We start from the raw sequence: 24,374 nt of genomic DNA, 5'->3' as shown, positions 1-24,374 counted from the left end.
AAGCTATTGACATGAATCTTTTCAAATCGTATTTTTATGCGTACCTTGATTAGGGTAGAAGCGCGTGACGATCGGACGTCTATATCCTATAGCTCCCATAGGAACAATATACCTTATTCCTTTCGCTACTTTTTCATTTTTAGCAATTTCGGCAAAGTCTGCAAGGGTAGCTTCTGTCCTCGTTTTTGCTGGATTTGGCTGGAACACATTTTGAAGGTGGTCATCGAATGTGTCGGCTCTGTCTTTGTCGATTCGGGCCTGCAGGGGTCCTTATTGGCGTAACCGTTACTGTTGGACGGCTCAGTGTTGAGTGGGCTTTCCATAGTGGGAATTTTGAGCTGGATGCAGATAGTTGCTCTGTACAGCGCTGTTGGGATCTTTCTTCTTCTTGTCGTAGTGCCTTGGTGAGCCGGCGTGAAGCTTCTTTTACTTGTTGCTTTGCAGATGGCGATCGAAGTAATTGACATTCGCGCCGAAAACGACGCTTTGCCAGAACTAGCTGCTATATTTCTGATTCCCACGCTGACCGCTTATATACATATGTGCATGCATAACTCTCTCTCTCTGCACATTTTACATATTGTTACTTTTCTTATATATAAATATATAAAACGGCTGCTCTGCGGCTGCGCCGACAGCTTGCAAGCCTTAGTTCAAGAGAACTAAAGAACATTGAATAAAAGACGATCAAACCGAATGGTCTATTTAATTCAACTTTGAAAGGACAATTTTACATGGCAACCGTGACAAGTGTCACTAGGAACAGCGAATCGAAAAGGCAACTGGCCTCACAACAACTGGTCAATTCTACATCTGAAGATTGTGGCAACAATACTAGGCGACAGGAGGATATAATAAATCAAAAGTCTGAGTGAGTAGAGTGTGAGAAATGGTACGTGGAGGACAGAAAAATAAAATTAATAAAAGAATAGAGCACATAAAGTGGCTGCTATCTGCACAGTCAACACCGCCCGCATGGACGACGACTCAAAAACTTTATAATGAGCTTGAGCTTTTAAGAGAAACCCTACACAATAGAGTACCACAAATCACAGCTCACTCAGCAAATCAAATAAAAGTTGTAAATCAAAAACTCATAACAAAACCAAATACTCCCAAGCCACTGCCGAAACGACTAGAAGTCTGCCCGACCAACTGCCCCGGACCTCTCTACTCTGCGGCATGCAATTCCGCATGCCTGAAGCCGAAGACCTGCACCTACCCCGCCTGAGCCAATAGGCCCCGGACAACAGCAGCAGATCAACAGCGAGAGGGGCAAACCGCCACTTTCGCCTTCGAAGGAGCGTCAGTGAAGCCAAACGGCGACGACCAGCTGACGCAGAGGATGCGGATCATCATTTTTGTAAAATCGTTGCGGAACCATTTCCGCTCGTTTGGAAGTATAGCCCGGCATCTAAGAAATAATTCATATCCATAATATAATGGAATGGGACGAATTAACAAAGGAATTATCAAACATTAAAGCAGAATTTGACAAATCATATAAGTCACTAACCCAAAATAGACCGATACAGAAAGCCACGGTTAGGAAACACGTAGAAATATTAGTTAAATGCTTTAATGAAGCACGAATACTAATATATGAACACAGAGATAAGTTTAATCAAGATCATTGATCTCAAGTATCAATGTTTTTGATCAGACTAAGATCCAACTTAACAACTATTAGAGAAAAGTTCAAGCTCGATATATCAATACCTAATATTCCTAATACTTTAGTTATAATTGGAACTGGCGAAGAACCTGAATCAAAAGAAGTTATTAATATTGACCAACAGGTTTTGGAAGAGGAAGAAATAAATAATCTCACTATCTCAGCTATATTAATGTCTGAATTGGACAATTTTGATGAAGAAAAATTTATTACAATGACACAGTCAAATACTGATTTTATCAACACTGCATCTAAGCTTATACCAGTATTTGATGGTAAAGCAGAAAACTTAGAAAGTTTTCTCGATGCATTGGAAATTATAGAATCAATAAAAGCCGAACACGAATAATTAGCTATTTCGATAATTAAAAACAAAGCTCAAAGATGTCGCCAGAAACCTTAATAATAATTACAACAACTACAACAGTTCCAATTATAATAATAATGGGAGAGATCAATACAGCGGAATCAATCGAGGACGTGGTAACTCGAATCGAGGCCACAATAACAATAACAACAATAACAATGTGATCAAGCACTCAACTTCGGTTGCGTGCAGACGTGTTTTCTTAATGCTCCGGAAAAACAACTAGTCAATCAGTCGAAAACGTTCGAAAAATTAATAAACGCGAGGTTTTGCGTTTCGCGATCGCATATCGTAATCTAAAGTTTTAATTAATTAAATAATTAATCTTTACGCACTAACGATAAACAAATGAGTAAGAACGTGAATTAGCGCACTCAACGACAAAAACAACAAGACGAAGCCCGTGAAAAATTTCAGAGAGAGCAAGGCAAACGTCGTCTTTCTTTGGTCCGTAACAATGCTTATTTTACGGTCACGAGTAATACTCTAGAACCGTAAGTGCTTGAAGGTGCAAGTTAACTGACCGCCGAAAACCAGAGAGCTAGCTTTTGCTCTCCCGCCCTGCTCTTTACCGCTCAAACGCCATGGAGTGAGCAATGCAAGACTCCAACAGAGCTTCTGCCGCCTAGCGCAACAACAACAGCAAACTACTACGACTACTACAACGGTCTCTGTCGCCAACAATGCAATAACGACTCCACCCTCTTCTTGTGCTGCAGGTAAAGCAACAACACAACCAAGTGCAAAAATCGGTGCAAACGGCAAAAACAAAGCTACGGTAGAAGAAGTGACAATTCTGCAAGCGGGTTCGGCCATGCAGACAGGCAAGAATCGCTACATTAATATCTCCAAGCGCAAGCTAACACCCCCAAAAAACTAAACATTATGAACAAAAACAAGAAGCCGCAACCACTCTTCAAGGTCGGGCTGTAGCCAGACAGCAGAACTTTGAAAAAAAACGCAGTGCACCCGATCTACAAGTTGCAGTACCTTCTGCACCGTAGGATCACAGTGGAAGAGCCGCACAAACGGACCAGGCCAGTGCAATGCACAAATTGGCAGGAATACGGTCATACCAGGGCTTACTGCACCCTCAGGTCAGTATGTGTAGCTTTTGGAAACTGCCACGGCTCCGAACCCTGCCCTGCCAACAAGGAAGACTCTCTCACTAAAAAGTGTGTAAACTGCCAAAGAAACCACACCGCAAACTACAGAGGCTGTCCAGTCTACAAGATGATGAAAAGTCGGATGCAACAAGCGACAACGGCACGCTCCCTGAACACACAAAACACTTACATGAGATCTCAAACGACACCGGAAGTTTTCTTCGCAAAAGCAGCCAGATCATCATTTGGCCCTTCAATTACCACCAACGGAATGTCTTCCGCCAGTGCTTTAAGATAAGGCACAGTTCACATAGAGCCGAAAATTGATAACATCCAGCAGGCCATGGGACAGCCACAAAGTAACATGGAATCTATGATGATTACTTTGCAACAAAATATGATGGAATTTATGTCCTTCATGAAAACCACAATGCAAACCCTTAAGTTTAACTATTACTTTTTTCCCCGGACCTTTACCTTTATTTTCCTATCTCGCGTCTATCTTATCGCGAATCGTGCCGTACGATACACGGCTGCGCCCCTCGGTCGACTGGGCGGGTAAGTGGGCCGTAAGACTAAAAAAAAAAAAAAAAAAAAAAAAAAAATATTCTACCCTCAAACTCTACCTGGCGACCGTGACAGGACCCTGTTACAAAGAAAATCGATCGCAGATATATATATGTGAAACAAGTGGTATAAAGTGCCAAAATACAAAATAAACAAATAAAATTTTTCAGCAGAGTTAAAATTCCGTGAAACACAATATATATATGTGAAACAAGTGGTATAAAGTGCCAAAATACAAAATAAACAAATAAAATTTTTCAGCAGAGTTAAAATTCCGTGAAACAAACCTGGGCGATGACCGGCACCGGTACCGGCTGAGCCCATAGGCCTCGGACAGCAGCAGCAGAAAATAACTACATTAATCCTCATTGCAACGAATACTTTTGTGACTCACTGTAAGTGTGGAAGGCATGGCAAATCCTTCTACACCATCGAGGGAAACATAGTGTGGTAGGCAAACCGCCGACTGCACCAACGCGGGAAATATCTTCACCGTCGTGGGAGGTATCTGCTCCTGTTGAGCAAAGGGACGCGCCGAGCCTACAGGAAGCCCTCCAGTTGTGTCCCAACGATGGACCCCGCAGGAGAAGGAAGCCCACGAGGAAAGCATGAAAATAGTAGAAAACGAACTTTGCAAACGATCAAAGTAACGCAACAAGTTGCCTAAGTTGCCTTTATTTTTAAACAACCTCTAACTCAAGCCGATGCGCGAAAGCGCTGCTTGAAAAATACTAACCACTGATAGGCTTTATACTAAAAACATGTAAATCAGTTACATGTAAAACAATAACAACCCTTTAAAAAAAATGTTCCTTTCATTAAAAAAAAAAAAAAAAATTTATGCGATTATATTTCCAGATTCGAATTTAATATTCAGTTTTCTTTTTTTTTTTTCAAAAAATGTCCATAAAATATTTTTCTTATATAAAGATATAGAATTTGAACTGCCTAAAAATAGGTTGGTTCGGCTCAGATGATAGCCAAACAAATTTCTTTCGAAATTTCAAAGTGAACGGTCGTGTTTTTTTTTTCTGCGCTTCGAATTTTGTATTTTTTTTCGTTTATTCCCATCGGTGGGTTTTATCAAAACAATTTTAATTTTCTTCCGGTTATTCAAACATAAATTTAAACTCCGTTCGCTTCGCGAGTGCACTTTGTATTAATACTAATAAATTGTTTTAGTTTTCGTAATTCTTATCTGAGTTTTCTTTTCTTATATCCCCGCCGTTTCTCTTTTGTTTATGCACTTTAACTTATTTACGCTCCCGCTCTCTTGCTCTTTTTGCTTTGAAAGTTCTAAGCGTGCAGTTTCTGCGCTCTTGCGGTACTTATAACTGCTCGCTTTTAAATTTCAATTCGCTTTCTTGGTACAGTGGTCCCAATAAATAAAATGAATAATAAAAATGTTGTCTGCTTCTGCAAAAAATGCAGCCTCGTAATCAGGGCTGACCAGTCTAATATGACTTGCTGGCTGTGTGAAAATATGGTGCACACCAAGTGCGCCGGTTTTACTGGCCGGACAAGTGATGACCTTTCAAAGGGGCCCAATTTGCAGTTTTGTTGTGACGCTTGTGTCGAGGTTGCGAACGAGATGAAATCGTTCATGCGCCAAACTAAAGGCGGCCTGATGGGACTGATTAGCTGTTTCGGAGTTGCTAGAGATAGTTTTCGCCAAGCTGATGATCTCCTCTCTGCGCTGGACTCGCAGTTTAATAGTCGTAAGCTATTAGAAGAGTCCCCTAAAGGCCGCTGGTGGTAAGGAGCAAAAGGGGAACACCCCGCAACCGAAATCAAGAGAACAACAGAGCATTCCGGCGGATCAGCAGCTGATTTCAGCAAACCCTCAAATGTTTCTAAGATCAGCAGCTGAAAAAGATTCAGTATCCGAACAATCCGTTACAGAATGCATGCAACCAGGGACTTCTAAGAATTCCGATTTGTCCGTAGTGGTTTCACAATTAGTGGATACACCTATCTCTCAGAATGTAGCATCACCACCACAAGGGACTACTGAGTCCGGACAACCGGCTCAAGTTGGTTTAGCAGAAACAATGTATGCTCCACCAAATTCCCTTTCAGTGGTTCCACTCAAGAAAAAAATTTTCGTTTCTCGGCTTTCCCCTGATCAAACATCTTCTGATGTATTGTCTTATATACAAGACAAAACTAAGCCGATTGTAATAGTGTAAAGGTGGAAAAGTTTAAGTTTTCTTATGCTAGAGACATTTCATCTTTCAAGATAACTGTCCCTAACGAGCTTTTTGAAGCCATATGCTCGGGCGACTTTTGGCCGGATAATATGGTTGTAAAAGAGTTCGAGGCTAAGATAAAGAAGAAGGGGACCGTGGGAGTAAAGATTCCTAGTCGAGGCCAAGCCAGTGTACCAATTTCAAAAAACTAACTTCTAACCTCCTTCTTTCCTATCAGAATGCAAGAGGTTTGCGTAGCAAACTCACTAAATTGTATTCCGATTGCCTTTCCTTTGCATCTCATATTATTGTGTTCACAGAAACCTGGTTAAAGCCGGAGATCTTTAGCTCCGAAGACGGGGAGGAGGAGTCTTAATTGAAGTTGATTCAAACCTCCCGTCTGAGGAGTTATTTTTTGATGAATTCAATACCTTTGAATTTATTTGTGTAAATTTATCGCTTCCTGGTAACTTTATATACATAACTTGCTCATATATTCCGCCGTTGTCTGAAGTTCCTGATTATTTAAATCACCTATCCGTTATTAAGTCCGTTGCAAATAAGCTTTCCGATAGGGATCAGTTGATAGTTCTAGGTGATTATATATACCTGGAGTTACTTGGTCCACTGAGGATGGATCGAATGTCTTACTACCTATAGCACAGCATGATTTTATTGATGGCCTGCTTGACATATCCCTATCTCAAGTAAACCATGTTCGAAATTCATTAGGTCGCCTACTTGATTTGTGTTTTGTATCAAATCCTGAAGGTGTGTTTCTGTCCAGAGTAGCACCACTCACGCAACCTGAAGATCCATATAATCCAACAATCAAACTTTCATTTAATACGGGTAGAGTTATAGAAGAAAAATCAGAAAAATCCAAACGAATACATTGATTTCGCAAGGCAGACTTTCTGAGGCTAAATAATTTTATTTCTGGCTTTAATTGGTCTGATCTTTACTTGTCCGATGCAGTTAATGTTTTTTACACTGCAATAAACTCATTTTTTAATTCCTGTTTTCCGTGGTACTATCCGTCAACTTCCAATAAATCACCTTGGTTTAGCAAAGAGTTGACACACTTAAAAAATGTAAAGTCCAGACTTTTTAGGAAATATAAAAATACCGGTTCTCAATCTGTTTTTACCAGATATTTAAGTGCTCGGTCGAGATTTACCGTGCTTAATGCTCAGTGTTATAATAGTTACTTAAACCAATGTAAGGTCCAGTTCTCTCAGGACCCGAAACAGTTTTATAATTTTGTTAACACCAAGCGTAAATCTAATTCTTTTCCTTCCTCGCTGTCGTTCGAAAACATGACGGCAGCCACAGATCAGGCAATAGCCGATTTATTTGCCCAATTTTTTTCAAACGACTTACTCTACTTTAGATTATTCATCACAGCCTTATTCTTACACCATGTCCAAGTCAAACCTCATATTCTGTCCCACTTTAACAGAAAGCTCTCTTCTTTTGGATCTTCTTCGTATTAAGCCTGTTTATTAGGTATTGCGCTAAGGACCTGTGCAAACCTCTTCACAATTTGTTTACCTTATCTCTAGAAACCTCCCAATTCCCAAATATTTGGAAGGAATCATTTGTTATTCCTCTTTTCAAAAAAGGTAACAAGTTAGAAGCCAGTAACTACAGAGGTATTTCTAAGTTGTCTGCTATTCCTAAGCTTTTTGAAAAAATTATTACTCCTCATTTGCAGCACCTTTGCAGATCAATCATTTCTCCTTGTCAACACGGATTTATTAATTATTAATTATTTATTTATCCACAATCACAAATTTTCTAGAGCTCACTACATTTGTGATAAAAGGCTTCAATAGTAGTTTTCAAACAGACGTCATTTACACTGACTTTAGTAATGCATTTGACTCTGTAAATCACTTACTTCTTATTCAAAAATTTGACCTTTTAGGTTTTCCAGTTGATCTGCTTAAATGGATTTCAAGTTATCTGAATGGCAGGTCACAAAAGGGTCCTTTTTAAAAATTCAATTTCTGAAATTCTCCGTGTTACCTCCGGTGTCCCACAAGGGAGCCATCTGGGTCCGTTACTTTTTACATTATTTATTAACGATCTTCCCTCAATTAGAAGTCATTCTCGCGTACTTATGTACGCAGATGATATTAAGTTGTGCCTGCAGTTTTAGGACATTTCCTGCCATTTAGACTTGCAATCCGATAATTTTCAAAACTGGTGCCGGGATAATTTACTAAATTTAAACGGTTCCAAGTGCAAGATGATGACTTTTTATCGGGCCAATCCGATATACGCGACTTACACGTTAAACGGCAGTTCTTTGGATAGAATAACTCTTGTAAACGATCTTGGCGTTCTCTTGGACCCTAAACTAAACTTTTCTAATCACATTTCGTCCATGGTTAATAAGAGGTGGTCAAAAGAATTCGATGATCCTTACTTGACTAAAACTTTATTTATTTCGCTAGTCCGTCCGATTCTGGAGTATGGGTCTCCCGTCTGGAGTCCACACGGAATACATATTGGTCGTATTGAATCTGTACAAAAAAAATTCCTTCTTTTTGCTTTACGGCGCCTAAACTGGGATGCAAATCTTATGTTACCTTCTTATTCTCGTAGACTTCTTTTGATTAATATACCATCCCTAGCCAACCGTAGAACGATGCTTGGTACTATCTTTATTTATAACCTTATACATGGTGATATTGACTGCCCCGACTTTTCTGTGCCAAGTAGATTAACTAGAAATTATATTCCCCTAATTTTAAATCATTGTAGATCTAACTATGCCTTGCATGAGCCTTTCAGAATTGTGTTCTGACTATAATAGATTTTTTCTTGTAATATCAAATCTTAACTCTCTGCCTCTCCTAAAACGATTAATACTTGCTTCATTGGCACAAGATTGATCTAACTATTACTTTTTTCCCCGGACCTTTACCATTATTTTCCTATCTCGCGTCTATCTTATCGCGAATCGTGCGATACACGGCTGCGCCCCTCGGTCGGTTGGGCGGGTAAGTGGGCGGTGGGACTCCGCGCGAAAAAAAAAAAAAAAAAGCTCGAAGCACAAATACCTAGTTGTAACACTTGTTAAATAGTATCAACAAATACATACTAAAATGGCCGATAAACCACCTACATGCTGTGGCTCAACAGTGCCCGCGAGTCGATCAAACGTAAGAATCCCGGCATTAAAGTCACCGAGGTGGCCAAGCGCGGTGGCGAATTTTGGAGGGCAATGAAGGACAAGTCGGAGTGGGAGGCCAAGGCTGCCAAGGCTGCCAAGGCCAAGGACGATTACGATCGGGCTGTCAAGGAGTTCGAAGCCAACGGCGGCGGTGGTGGTGCTGCCAACGGAGGAGCCAAAAAGCGCGCGAAACCTACGAAAAAACCATCGAAGAAGAGCAAGATGGATGAGTCCGACGAGGACGATGATGATGAGAGCGAGTAGACGCCTCACCCACCCTCTATTATCCATCACCAAGTCACACACAACCAGCCAGATCCCACAATGATTCGGGAAACTCCCAAGAACCTTTAGATACTCAGCAATAGATAACGCGAAAGTTCACACTATCAATCTCAGTTTAAATGCATTTGTTACTTTTAAAAATGTGACAACAGAACAAGAACTGGCAGCAATTCATTGGGCAATAACAATACTTCAGACCATATATTTATGGCAGACACTTTACTGTCAAAACAGATCACAGACCACTCACGTACTTGTTTTCAATGGCAAATCCTAATTCAAAACTGACACACATGAGACTTGAATTAGAAGAATATAACTTCACAGTAGAGTATCTAAAGGGTAAAGATAATTACGTAGCAGATGCGTTATCAAGAATAACCATCGAAGAATTAAAAAACATTACCAGAAATATAAATAAAGTCACTACAAGATATTAAAGTAGACAGAAATCCTGCGCAGGAGAAAAACAAATAGAATTGCCTAGGCAATCTATAGAAAAAGCTTCAAAGCCCAACGTATTTAAAGTCATTAATAATGACAAGGTACACAAAGTAGTGACCTTGCAAGTAAAAAATATGACCTGTTTTTTCAAAAAAAAAATTACTGCAAGATATAATGTTAGCGATTTATTTACCAATGGAATTCTTGACTTAGGTCTCTTCTTCCAAAGGCTTGAAATGCAAGCCGGTATACATAAAATCAGCCAAACTAAAAATGGCACCGTTGGAAAATATCTTTGAACAAGTTTTAATTGATATTTTCAAAAAAATGGCCAACAAAATATTAAAATCATTGAGAGTAGCGCTACTTAACCCAATGAACCTGTCTACATTCCACAACGATCCAGTACAAGGAGGTCACACAGGCATTACCAAAACCTTGGCCAAGGTAAAAAGACATTACTTCTGGAAAGGTATGACTCGATATATTACAGAGTACATACGAAAATGTCAAACATGCCAGAAATCAAAAGTGACAACACATACAAAGACTCCTATGACAATCACAGATATTCCAATAAATGCTTTCGACAGAGTGATAGTAGACACAATTGGCCCACTACCAAAATCAGATAATGGTAACGAATAAGCAGTTACGCTTATATGCGATTTAACAAAATATTTAGTTGCCATTCCAATTGTCAATAAAAGTGCAAACACTGTTGCAATGAAGATTTGAAGATTTTATTCTAAAGTACGGTCCAATGAAGACGTTCATTTCGGACATGGAACAGAATACAAAAATTCAATTATACAAGACCTATGTAAATACCTGAAAATCAAAAATTTAACTTCAACAGCCCACCATCACCAGACAGTTGGAACAGTAGAGAGAAGTCATAGAACTTTCAACGAGTTTATACGTTCATATATATCAGTTGATAAAACTGGGACGTTTGGCTTCAATATTTTGTATACTTTTTCAACACGACCCCTTCTATTGCACACAATTATTGTCCATATGAATTAGTCTTTGGGAAAACTAATAATTTGCCAAAACATTTTAATAGCATAAATAATATAGAAGTAATCTATAATATAGAAAATTACGCTAAAGAAAGTAAATACAGATTATTAACAATCGCATACATTTTTTCTAATTTTTACCGAATATATATATATACTAGCTGTACCCGGCGCGACTTCGTTCGCTTAAAATTAGTTTTGAGTATGGTTGTCAAGACTTTCCCATTTCCACACCACCCCTGAGGTAGAGAAATTGGCTCGTTTTTATACCCGTTACTCGTAGAGTAAAAGGGTATATTGTATTCGTGCAAAAGTATGTAACAGCTAGAAGGAAGCGTTTCCGACCCTATAAAGTATATATATTCTTGATCAGGGTCACTAGCCATGTCCGTCTGTCCGTCTGTCTGTCCGTCTGTCCGTCTGTCTGTCCGTCCGTATGAACGCTGAGATCTCGGAAACTATAAAAGCTAGAAGATTGGTATTTTGCATGCAGATTCTAGGAGTTCCTACGCAGCGCAAGTTTGTTTCAAAAAGGTGCCACGCCCCCTTTAACGCCCACAATCGCTTATATACGATTTTAAAAATTTAAATATTTCGGAAAAGTAAAAATGCAGTTTTATTGTGTTTATCAATACCTATCGAAATGTAGAAGAAATTGTTCAAATCGGACCATTCGTTAAAAAGTTATGCGTGATCAAAGTTTCTATCTCCATCTCCCTCGCACCCCCTTTACCTGAGAAACGGGTATCTGATAGTCGGGGCACCAGACTATAGCGTTCTCTCTTGTTTTAATGTGGTATCTCCAATTAGACCTATTCCACTGAAACTTTCTAGGTTTAATAATGTTAATTAATATGATTACTTTAAAACCTCTGTGTAAACAACATTTTTAGAAGATCCTTCAGGAGCGAGAATATTAAGGCTACTGGCAGAGCTAACTCTAAAGCATGCGACATAAGATTGTCCATGGAAGACAAGTCCAGCCAGCTTCAAAGTCTGCCCCTGCGATTTATTTATAGTTATTGCAAAGCAAACTTTTAGAGGGAATTGTAGCCTTTTAAACTGAAACGGCAGCCTGGATGGTACTAATGGGATCCTGGGTATAAACACTGTTTCCCCCTTCGCGCACCCCGTAAATACTGTTGCTTCGATTACATTCTTATGAAGACCTTTTATCTGCAATCCTGTCCCATTGCATAACTTTGGGGGACTTAAATTTCGCAATAACATTACGGGTGCTCCAATCCTAAGAGACAGATTATGCCGAAGAATTCCTGGAGGATTCAAAGAATTTAAAAATTCAACAGGGTAATGAACAGCATTATCAGCATCAGGAACAGAGTTTTCCGATTTATAGGAGACTTCTAAGCCATCAAATGAGTTTAGCAATAAATTATTAATAGTGGTTGCTCTTTCATTTTTCGTTGTCAAAATGGCGCGCTCAGATAGCCAATCTAAGCTTTTACATGATATGTTGGAAATGTCAGGAAATATTTTGGATGTAAGGTCTTGAACGTTTTTGACTACATTTCCTAAGCGTGATGTTATGACTATTTTTCCATCAACTGTTGGATGGACGCCATTCCCAATTTTTAAAAGAGTTTCGGCAGAAATTCCTGCAGAACTGTCTCCTTTTAAGTGCACTCGAATATTTTTCGTGAGCGCTAGTTTTTTTATCTGTGGCCATAAAAATGAAGATTTTAAACAGGCCTTTATTTCGTCAGCTCTTGTACGTCTTGGCACAACAGGAAGGGTTTGGCGAAAGTCTCCAGCTAGCAGGACTGTAATACCACCCATCAACATAGTATTCTCATTAATATCTTGCAGGGTTCTATTTATGGCTTCAAGCCCACCTTTATGTGACATTGTGCACTCATCCCAAACAATTAACTTACAATCTTTAAACACCGCAGCCATATTACATTACTTTGAAATAGAGCAATAAGGTGTTTCTAAATTAACTAAATCCAAAGGAAGTTTAAATATAGAATGAGCAGTTCGACCTCCATTGAGCAGGGTAGCAGCTATACCGGAAGATGCTACAGCTAGGGCTATTTTTTTTTAACTTCGAACTTTTGGCAACAATAAGTTTGTCAAGCAGGTTTTACCTGTCCCTCCAGGTGCATCCAAAAAAAAATATTTCACCCATCTCAGCCCCAACGCTTTGTAAAATTGTATTGTATACGACTTTTTGCTCGCTCGCTTAATATTAGTTTGGAGTTAGGAAATTGGGTTGTCAGGACTTTCTTATTTCTTATTTGCGCGTTTTTTGAAAACCTTTGTGTAAACTACCTTTGTAGAAGATCCTTCAAGAGAGAGAATCAGAAGGATACTGGTAGAGCTATATAATAAATGAAAGTGATCCAAGTAAAAGTCGTGAGCTTGTATACTTTTTATCAGTTACAATGTTATCAATGCAATTTTAATTTGCGCACAAATATGTATACTTGTTTGTAAATTAAAATTTGTTGTTTTCAAATTTCTTGTTTTGAATGAAACGAAAACCTTTGTACACACAGTAAACGGTATTATTTTCAGATTCCACATTTGATCGATAAACGGGTATAATAAATCATTTTATTTGTATTTAAGCACATTATCTACTTTCGAATAGAAGCTTACACACACATTGTATGTGTGTACATGTATTGTACATATAAGCAAATCAAAACATATCCAAATATACATATGTACATACGTATTTGGTCAAAAGTTCGAATCTTAAGATTAATATTTAACTTGGAAACATTTTGGCTTTGCTTACAGAATTTGTAGTAATTTTCTATTTTCTTCCATGGTGGAAATTCTTTTAGATTTCTAATTAGGCCTTTTCAAAACCTAAAATTCGGACAAAACCAAATATCGAAATTCCAACCACTTTAGAAGTTAAGCTTAAATACATCAACTTTTTTTGCTCAGAATAATGGATGTTGGAGCTGTTTGGGGCCACTGGGGGGACATATCGGATCTTAGTGGGCGCCCACGCCCCCAATGGAATACTGTGAAAAAATTTGGCTGCTCTTGCTCTTACGGTTTGGGCTGTGGCCGTATCCCCTTTAAAATCGGTCTTTCATTTTATAATCTTTAGGGATATCATACACATATAATATATAAGAACAAAAAAAAATAAAAAAAAATGTATACATAATAATAAATAATTAAAACATTTCTAAATTTTTCTAAATATTCAAAATTTTTAAACTTTAAAATAACTTCATTTCAATACGTTATTTTTTAAAAGGAGGGAGATGTAGTATGTACACATATAACCAATATCCACTGTACCAAGAGTATTTAAGGGATACGCACTGTAACACTTTGTTGCATGTGTTTACATAAACACAAGGCATGGTTCGAGTTGACCGTAACACGATCAGCCCAGCTCTGCCTCGAAGACCATAAGTGCATAAGTCAGCAGATTCCCATGCCTTGACTGCACATATACTACCAGTAAATACTACCTCTCTCGAGCTAGCCGCTGTCAACAGCGAGCAGCATATTCATATATAAGAAATACATAAATGCGGCCGGCGGTACTTTGTTAGATATAAGCCGAATCAATTGAATAAAGACAACTGATGTATACACATCTTAAAAATGTATACAATTATTCTACCCTCAAACTCTACACTATTACATCCTTGACAAAGTTATGTCAATCACCTATGCGACTATGATCTATTAATGTAGACATAACTGTAAGAACTCGGACCTTTTCCATGGTTTTAAACCTTAGCTATCGCTGGTGCTGTCCTTTGATCTTCTAGTCGTGGCAGCATAGCTCATGGCAAAGTCCTGGCTTTTCTTGGTTTCTGCAGTTTTAATAGGTATAACATTTTGACAATTTAATATATGTACTATTGAGATGGCTATGATTTGCGCAGTGCTTGGGCGGGATCCACTGAAGTGAACTCAAGAAAGTAATGTTTGTATTCTAGGAAGTGGTCCTTGATAAATCTTTCGAATAATGCGAATTTATGGTTGTAGGAAATATTGTAGGAGGATCTTTTGACTATTTACGTTTTAGTTGACTTTTTTTTATATTTTTGGTGCTTCGTGGTTTAAAGCTGCTGATGACCGAATACTTCGGCTAACGTCCCCGATTTTTACAAGAAAATGTTGTTCGGCGATGAAGCTCACTAATTATTTACATCGAAGTGCCTTAATTAAAAAATGTTAATGTGGACGACCTTTGGTACCAACAAGCAAGGTGATGGCAATATCTGGTGTCGTGGGCCTAAGGCGTAGCCTCTAAGAACGTGCGATTTAATACCGCTGAAGAATTTTTCTTGATGATTGACACCTTGGATTGACGCTTTGGAATATAATATTCGGCGGATTATCGCTGACATACGGCCCCAATTGCTGCAAATGGTGCACATGCCATGCATATAACGAAAGGATTAACTTATTAAAGGAAACTTTTTTTGGGGGCAATATCTATAAAAATATGGCGTTTGCGAGCACCCGAAGTAATAATGTCATAATAATGCCTGTCACTAGCTACCCATAAATTAAAGTAAAATTTCAACATATTAGGTTTTCAAAAAAGTCTTGCTGTATTTTTGCTAGTTGTCGCTGCAAGCGCGTAGTTCTAGTTTTCGCATCGGGTCATGCTATACCTTTTTGGAAAGCTCTTTTCATGCGCTAACACGTGTTTGATTGATTGCTGTTTCTTTTTAGTCGTTCGTGAGTTATACCGTCGCAAAAATGGAGCAAAATAAAGAGAAAATACGGCATATTTTACAGTACTACTACGATAAAAGCAATAATGCATCTCAAGACGTCAATAAAATTTGTGCACTTTATGGACCCGATAAAGTTTCCATTTCCACCGCACAACGTTGGTTTCAACGTTTTCGTTCTGGCTTGGAGGTGATCGAAGATGCGCCGCGCTCAGGAAGGCCTGTCGTCGAAAATTGCGATAAAATCGCCGAATTGGTCGAAAGATACCGGCATAGTAGCAGCCGTAGCATTGGTCAAGAGCTGGGCATGAGTCATCAAACCGTTATAAACCATTTTAAGAAGCTTGGAGGCACTAAGGTGCTCGATGTATGGGTGCCACATGAATTGACATCGTTGACCGTATCGACGCACGCTTCTGAATTGCAACAAAATGGACCTGTTTTTTAAGCTTATGGTGACTGGCGATGAAAAGTGAGTTACGAGAACGTTAGACACAAACGGTCGTGGTCGCAAATCGGTGAAGCGGACCAGACGGTGGCCAAGCCTGGATTGACCGCCAGGAAAGAACTTCTGTGTGTTTGGTGGGATTGGCAGGGAATCATCCACTATGAGCTGCTCCCCTATGGCCAAACGCTCAATTCGGACTTTTACTGCCAACAACTGGACCGCTTGAAGGCAGCACTCATGCAGAAGAGGCCATCTTTGATCAACAAAGCCCGAATTTTCTTCCATCAGGACAACGCCAGGCCACACAAATTTTGTAAAATATGTCGAAAATAAGAATTATATAAATAAATGTATATTATTTTTCTTTAAATTTTTGTTGAACACGCCACACAAGGATGGACCTTGTTTTCGTGTATTGACAAATTATTTCTAAAGATCCCAAAAAAGCAAAAAAGAAAAGTAATAATAATACTAAGTAATTAAATTTGAGGAGCTTTAATTCCCGTTCCCGTTTCAGTCTACTAAACTTTAATGATTTCTCTGTTACTAGGCAATTTTAAAAAATATGTTAAAGAATTTTTTTTTTAAGTTAATTTTTGTTTCGTAGAGTAAAAGGGTATATTGTATTCGTGCAAAAGTATGTAACAGGTAGAAGGAAGCGTTTCCGACCCTATAAACTATATATATTCTTGTTCAGGATCACTATCCGAGTCGAACTAGCCATGTCCGTCTGTCCGTCTGTCTGTCCGTATGAACGCTGAGATCTCGGAAACTATAAAAGCTAGAAGATTGGCATTTTGCATGTAGATTTTAGGAGTTCCTACGCAGCGCAAGTTTGTTTCAAAATGGTGCCACGCCCCCTCTGACGCCCATAAGCCACAAGCTGTGGCTACAGTTTTGATGATATTATGAAAATTTTAATTGATATGTATTTGTTTCGTCAATAAATATCGATTGGCCTAATAAAAGTTTGCCACGCCCACTCTAACGCCCAAAAACCCATTAAACGCTTAAGCCTGGCTAGCGCCTACATTTCCGCCTTTCATGGCGCCATCTAACGGATGACTTAAGAACAGCTGGCCAAGGTGCTCAACAGAGTCAACGTTAATTCTCGATAAGGATTTCTATTAAAGGAAATTGCGATGGTTTTCATTTGTCAATACCGAACTATATCCCAAGAACTATGCAAATCAAATCTAGTTAGCCAAATTTGAGGTCTGAGTCAAACAATGGCGTATGTGTGTATGTATGTAAGCATATACATATGTATGTATGTATTTACATCGTACACAGTTGCAATTGCCCGGCCATTATAATATTAAGTTGTTTAGCTGAGTAACGGGTATCTAATAGTCGAGGCACTCGACTATAGCGTTCTCTCTTGTTTAACTTATAATTAAGGAGGAACCCCTCCCCTAACACACCTTTGCCACTCTGAACCATCTCGTCGCAGAAGGAAGTCATCGTCCGCCATCACCAACATCATCCGTCGTCGACAGCAAATCCAAAACGTATCCATGTAACAGATGAGTTAGAGATATTAAAATAATAAAATCAGTTGACCTCCTTAAAAAGCAATTTGGAATTCATCTCTGTATTTGAGAACTCGATTAACGAATTAGAATTTGATGTCCAAAATGTTATTGCAACGATGTCAATCAGCAGTGGAAACAATTATACAATTAGACTCTGTGGTAGTAAAAGTGGACAAATTTTCAACACCGCCAAAAATTGAGATATCTACCTTCTATGGTTTTCTGGTCGTCAATTTTAAGTCATTTTAAGAGGCAATCAGCCAAAACCACCCGAAAAAGATGCTGTAGAAGGTCCAAGGGAGAAAACTAAAAGTTTATACAATGTTGCTGTTGTTGCATCGGGAGAGCAGCGAAACATGATAAGAGCGCGCCAAAATTTACTGTAATATAACCCAGCAGACCGCTTGGCGAAGCCGCTTAAAGGGGACAACCGAAGCAAGAGCTGATTATGTGGTTGAAACAGTGAAAGAGCGAGCGATAAAGATGAAAAAGGGGCGAAAAACATTCGACAGCAGTGGTGCCGATTAAAGCGGAAATTTCCTGAAGATTCGGCCAGATCACGATGGCTGTAGACAAATCGTTTCACCTCTAATAAATGCGGCACTGCTTACAGCAGCAGGAGAATGAGTGACCTCCGAAGATTAAGCAGCAGCAACAGGGTATAACCAAAGACCAATATAAACTCCAAGATGCGTAACGCCATACGATTTTTTTGCACATGAATTTTATGTGCTGGCTTTTCAACTGGCTTTTCGCTCTCTGCCCAAAAGCCTGCGAGAGAGCGCTCTAAAGCCAGCCGCTCTTTGCACGCATACTGCGACAGCCGACGAATGTATGTGTGCACATGGATTCACAAGCGAAGAAATTCGCTGCAGCGCGCTGTCGAAATATACTCTTTATTTTAAAATTATAACATTATTAAAAATACTTATTTTGTATTGCCTTTATATTTACTTTATTTACTAATTATTCGAATGTATAATATTTTTTAGTAATGACCAAATATATCTAAGTATAAAAAAATAACATAATTTATTTCATACATGACTTCACATTGGAATAATTGTCATTAGTGTATTCAGCATGCGACGTGTGAACGATTTTTAGGAGCCTCAGAAATTTTGCGATTGAACAGGATGAATATTTTTATATTTATTGTATTTTAAATATATGGATTAAAAAATATGTGGTATTTTTATATTATACGTATTATAATAACATTATATAAAATTATTATCATAATATAAATTAAATTTATATAAATATTTGTAAATTAACTATTTTAATTATTTAGAAAAAAGAGAAACCCAAAGGGGAAACAAAAAAGGTTTAAATAATTTAAGTAGTCAATATATTGAATATACTATTTAATAATTAAAATAGTTAATATATTAATTATACTACCTAATTAAAATAGTTGATATACAAATACATACTTAAATATTATATATACATTTTATAAAAATTACCTTTAAAAATTATTTTTAGTATTTCTTATGAATATTAAATTTGGCTAAATGATTTTGCGCCTTTTAATTTGATTTGTAAAACGCGCGCTTTTGGGTGAATTGTAAGCGACACTAATAAATAAATAATATTTTATTGAAAAATTAAAAAAAAATGGTACCGAAAAAACATTCTAAAAATATAACAAAACGCTTTCGACAACTTGGAAAAAAGTTATAAATATGTATGTACGTAATATTAAATATAAATAGGATATCCTGTAGCTTAGTTTTATAATTAAGCATTCAATTCGTGTTATTATAAATAGTTTCTTTTTATAAAATAATAATATTAGCTTTAAATATTTACAAAAAAAAACGATGGATAAATAAAAATGAATATCTGTATATTAAATTAAATGTTTCGTTTTATATATTTAAATTAATTATAAAAACATACCTTTTAACACAAAACATATAAAACTGATTGAGTAAATAAGAATAGATTTAAATGCAGGTTGATAATATTAGATATGATGTTATTCGTATTTACTTAAAAATTTTTAAGTCATTAGATCAAAGTTTAATATATTTCAATAAAAATTAAATTTAATATTTCCATTTTAAAGTTAATAAAAACAGCCATGGATAAAAAAAAGCGAAATATATTTAATTAAATATCCTTTAAATATATTCAATTTAAATATAGTTCGCTTTGTTTTTGTTTAACAATCATAGTATATTCAAACCTATAAAACTTTATTGAAATATTTATACCCGTTACTCGTAGAGTAAAAGGGTATATTGTATTCGTGCAAAAGTATGTAACAGCTAGAAGGAAGCGTTTCCGACCCTATAAAGTGTATATATTCTTCATCAGGGTCACTAGCCGAGTCGATATAGCCATGTCCGTCTGTCCGTCTGTCTGTCCGTCTGTCTGTCCGTCCGTATGAACGCTGAGATCTCGGAAACTATAAAAGCTAGAAGATTGGCATTTTGCATGTAGATTTTAGGAGTTCCTACGCAGCGCAAGTTTGTTTCAAACTGGTGCCACGCCCCCTTTAACGCCCACAATCGCTTATATACGATTTTAAAAATTTAAATATTTCGGAAAAGTAAAAATGCAGTTTTATTGTGTTTATCAATACCTATCGAAATGTAGAAGAAATTTTTCAAATCAGACCATTCGTTAAAAAGTTATGCGTGATCAAAGTTTCTATCACCATCTCCCTCGCACTCCCTTTACCTGAGTAACGGGTATCTGATAGTCGGGGCACCCGACTATAGCGTTCTCTCTTGTTTTAAATTTAATCAAGCAGTTTTATATATTTTGTATTAAAAGTTATGTTTTTAGCTTTAATTTAAATATTATATATTTTATATATTAATTTTTAAGGTTTATAAAAAAGTTTTACATCAAGCTTCATTGCCGTATATACATAAATGCAATTTAAATAATCATCCTGTTCAATGATAGAAGTTCTTTTGACACACAATAAGTTTCTTAGTCATAGAGTAAGAAACTATATAGAGGTTTCATTTGCTCTGCCCGGGCCTCTGCCAAAGCTCTGCTGAGAGCCATGTTCGAAGCTAACTTCTTCTAACTTCGGTTTCTCACCACTTCTAACATGTGGGAAGCACAAGCAATAGTATGGGGAGTTTTCGCACCAATCCTTAGGAATAAGAGCGACCAGTGCACCAATAAGAATTCACCATGGGCATGGAATGAAGCTCGATTCGAACAAATGAAAAACTCTCTTTTTTTCCGTTTTTCCCCTACGTGGCATCACTGGCAAAGTCACTCGAGAGCGCAAGCAGAGCAAATGACGGCTCCATACATTATTACTCTATGTCTTAGTCCAGAAATGATTTCTGGACGAAAATCGTCTTCTGGAACAAATACGCACACATACGCACTTCCTTATTCGTGCAATTCTATTTTTAGATTTTTACGCTCTCAACTTTGTGCGAGCGGAGAGAGCGGAATTTTCGTCGCCACCAAAAAACGAGCTGCATATTGCAAAACCAATGTATGGGCGTTACCATGATACAATAACATAAGGTAATCTCGTCGGCAAAATTTTGGTACCCTACTATTATAACAATGAGTGCGAGTGAGATGGGAACTGTTTAGTAAGTGCGAGCAGAGCGACAATAGAATGTGTGGATTAACCCTTAGATGGTTCAGGGGTTTTTTTTTTTGCCTTTCATAATAAAAGGAGTTTAATTTTTTTTATAATTTAATTTTTAATAATTTTGAATTTGAAATTAGGCGTTTTTTTTGTCTCTGAATACTGAGTCTTTTGTTAAGATTCTTAATTCTAAAATATATTCTAATCTTAAAATAAAACTTTTTTATGTCTTAACTTATTGTAACGACCTGATTCTTTAGTTTCTGCTCGCTACGTAAACGTGCCGCTAGCTTAGAGAGGTTGTGAGTTCGTTCCACCAAATTTATATTGAGTGACCGCCCGTGACCAAAGGATAACGCCAGAAATGATTAGGTTGGTGCTGGTTTATTGACTCTCTAAAATATAGCCTTATTGCTATTATTCTGCTGCCCGTTGTCGCTGTCTCCTGCTGCGTTGCTCCTGGCTCGCTGCTGCTCTGCTCCTGGCGTGCTGCTGCGTCTCTCCTGGCTTACCGCTGTGTTGCTTCGGCTTGCTGCTCCGGGTGACAGAGATCGGGAGGATTCCGCCAAAACCCTGGATGTTATGCGAGCTTCCCTACCGGGGCCGGCAAGGTGTATCGCCTAGCAGGTGAACCGAAGTTACGCCTTATCGCCTAGCCACCTTTATCGCCTGGCTTCCGGAGTTCAGCCTGGACTTTGTCGGCAAGGTGTATCGCCTAGCAGGTAGAACAGAGTTCTCCCTTATCGCCTAGCCACCTTTATCGCCTGACACCGCGCAAGGACTCCCTAAGCTTGACTTTACCACGACCTAGCACCGTTGGATCTCAGCGTTGTAGCCTCAGCCTTGTAGACTTGTCGTCGTTCGGCGTCTCGACTTTGCGATCTTGATCCTTGGGCACTTCGGTTTCGATGTTTACTTATTCCGCGTTCACGCACTCGCTCTGATTCTCGCACTCGTACTGTCCCGAGCTGCGCTTGCGCCGTCCTTTTTATAGGCGCTGTAGGTGCCGTTATTTCCCTCGGGTCCAAGGTCCACTGAGGTACCGTTAATTCACGGTGTGTCCTCTTTGGGCGGGTCCGAAGTCCGCCAATTTACCGTATGACCCCGTTGCCCTTGCCGGGCGCGGGTCCAAGGTCCATCGAGGTACCGTTAATTCACGGTGTGTCCTCTTTGGGCGGGTCCGAAGTCCGCCAATTCACCGTATGACCTCGTTGCCCTTGCCATATGAGGGTCCAAGGTCCGAATGTTTCCCGTTTGACCTGGATGCCCTTCATTTCTCCGGCTTTCTCGCCTCCTTCGCTGTTGCTAGGCCGATCTCCTGCATCGGGATTTGTGGGGAGTTTATGACTCCTCACATTATATTAACATTTTCGGCTGCGATTATTAAACTTTCGTTTACATTCTTTGTTATTTTAAAAGTATCACAGCGATTCCTCCCACAGCGCTCTTTTTTCCAAACATTTCGGTGCCTTTACGCCATCGACGTGTTTGCGGCACACATTGCAAAATGTCATGTTGCTCAAGGGTTAATTTCTTAAAAAATTCGTCCGCAGACAACCTTTCCCTTCGAAAGACGAAAACCCGAACGTTTAGACAGCCGACGAGACTACCTTATGTTATTGTATCATGGGCGTTACGCATCTTAGTGATTGGTCTTTGGTATAACCACTAACCATACAATATATACAATACTAGAGCTCAACAAAGCTGAGTCGACTAAAATCGAATTTTCGAAAATTGAATAGCTTAATCGTTTGCCCATTTTTTGTTAGTTTAGTTTTGAAAATATGGAATCTTCGAAAATTTTCGAACATTTTCAAAAACTCAAAAGTTGACTTTTTCAATTTTTTTTTTTAATCGCAAGAGAATCGTTTGCTTACGTTTGCCCATCTTTTAGAATTTTGAAAATATTTATAATTTGGAAAATATTCGACTTTTAAGTTTTGATCATATTTACCTGCAGAAAAAATGGTTTGCCCACCCCTTAAAAATCGTTTTTTCGAAAAAATAAAAGATGACCATGTTTGCCCATCTCCTGAAATTTAAGAATTTAAAATAAAATCGTTTGCCCACCTCTTAAAAATAGTTAATTTTGACAAAAACGTTTGCCGACGGTTTAAACACGAGATTTTTTAACAAAAAACGTTTGCCCACCCCTTAAAAATCATTTTTTCGAAAAAATAAAAGATTGCCATGTTTGCCCATCTCCTAAAAGTTAAGAATCTTAAAAGGGTTAAAACCCATTAAACGCTTAGGCCTGGCTAGCGCATACATTTCCGCCTTTCATGGCGTTATCTAACGGATGACTTAGGAACAGCTGGCCAAGGTGCTCAACAGAGTCAACGTTAATTCTCGATAAGGATTTCTATTAAAGAAAATTGCGATGGTTTTCATTTGTCAATACCGAACTATATCCCAAGAACTATGCAAATCAAATCTAGTTAGCCAAATTTGAGGTCTGAGTCAAACAATGGCGTATGTGTGTATGTATGTAAGCATATACATATGTATGTATGTATTTACATCGTACACAGTTGCAATTGCCCGGCCATTATAATATTAAGTTGTTTAGCTGAGTAACGGGTATCTAATAGTCGAGGCACTCGACTATAGCGTTCTCTCTTGTTTAACTTATAATTAAGGAGGAACCCCTCCCCTAACACACCTTTGCCACTCTGAACCATCTCGTCGCAGAAGGAAGTCATCGTCCGCCATCACCAACATCATCCGTCGTCGACAGCAAATCCAAAACGTATCCATGTAACAGATGAGTTAGAGATATTAAAATAATAAAATCAGTTGACCTCCTTAAAAAGCAATTTGGAATTCATCTCTGTATTTGAGAACTCGATTAACGAATTAGAATTTGATGTCCAAAATGTTATTGCAACGATGTCAATCAGCAGTGGAAACAATTATACAATTAGACTCTGTGGTAGTAAAAGTGGACAAATTTTCAACACCGCCAAAAATTGAGATATCTACCTTCTATGGTTTTCTGGTCGTCAATTTTAAGTCATTTTAAGAGGCAATCAGCCAAAACCACCCGAAAAAGATGCTGTAGAAGGTCCAAGGGAGAAAACTAAAAGTTCATACAATGTTGCTGTTGTTGCATCGGGAGAGCAGCGAAACATGATAAGAGCGCGCCAAAATTTACTGTAATATAACCCAGCAGACCGCTTGGCGAAGCCGCTTAAAGGGGACAACCGAAGCATGACCTGATTATGTGGTTGATACAGTGAAAGAGCGAGCGATAAAGATGAAAAAGGGGCGAAAAACATTCGACA

The 24,374-nt window shown here is 38.3% G+C and overlaps 2 protein-coding genes across 5 annotated transcripts in view; one reads left to right on the top strand and one right to left on the bottom strand.

Moving 5' to 3' along the window:
* Nucleotides 1-24,374, bottom strand: part of LOC108044588 (dnaJ homolog subfamily C member 16) — a 605,143-nt gene that overhangs the window by 567,106 nt on the left and 13,663 nt on the right. The gene's annotated exons all lie outside the window — the stretch shown is intronic.
* Nucleotides 8,995-9,735, top strand: LOC108044420 (high mobility group protein D-like). The gene has a single exon (XM_044457451.1). It carries the CDS (start codon nucleotides 9,041-9,043, stop codon nucleotides 9,350-9,352), a length of 312 nt encoding a protein of 103 aa, XP_044313386.1. The 5' UTR covers nucleotides 8,995-9,040; the 3' UTR covers nucleotides 9,353-9,735.

Source organism: Drosophila rhopaloa, unplaced genomic scaffold (genome assembly GCF_018152115.1).
Source record: "Drosophila rhopaloa isolate 14029-0021.01 unplaced genomic scaffold, ASM1815211v1 contig_156, whole genome shotgun sequence".
Taxonomy (NCBI): Eukaryota; Metazoa; Arthropoda; class Insecta; order Diptera; family Drosophilidae; genus Drosophila; species Drosophila rhopaloa.
This window is presented reverse-complemented; position numbering and strand designations above follow the sequence as displayed.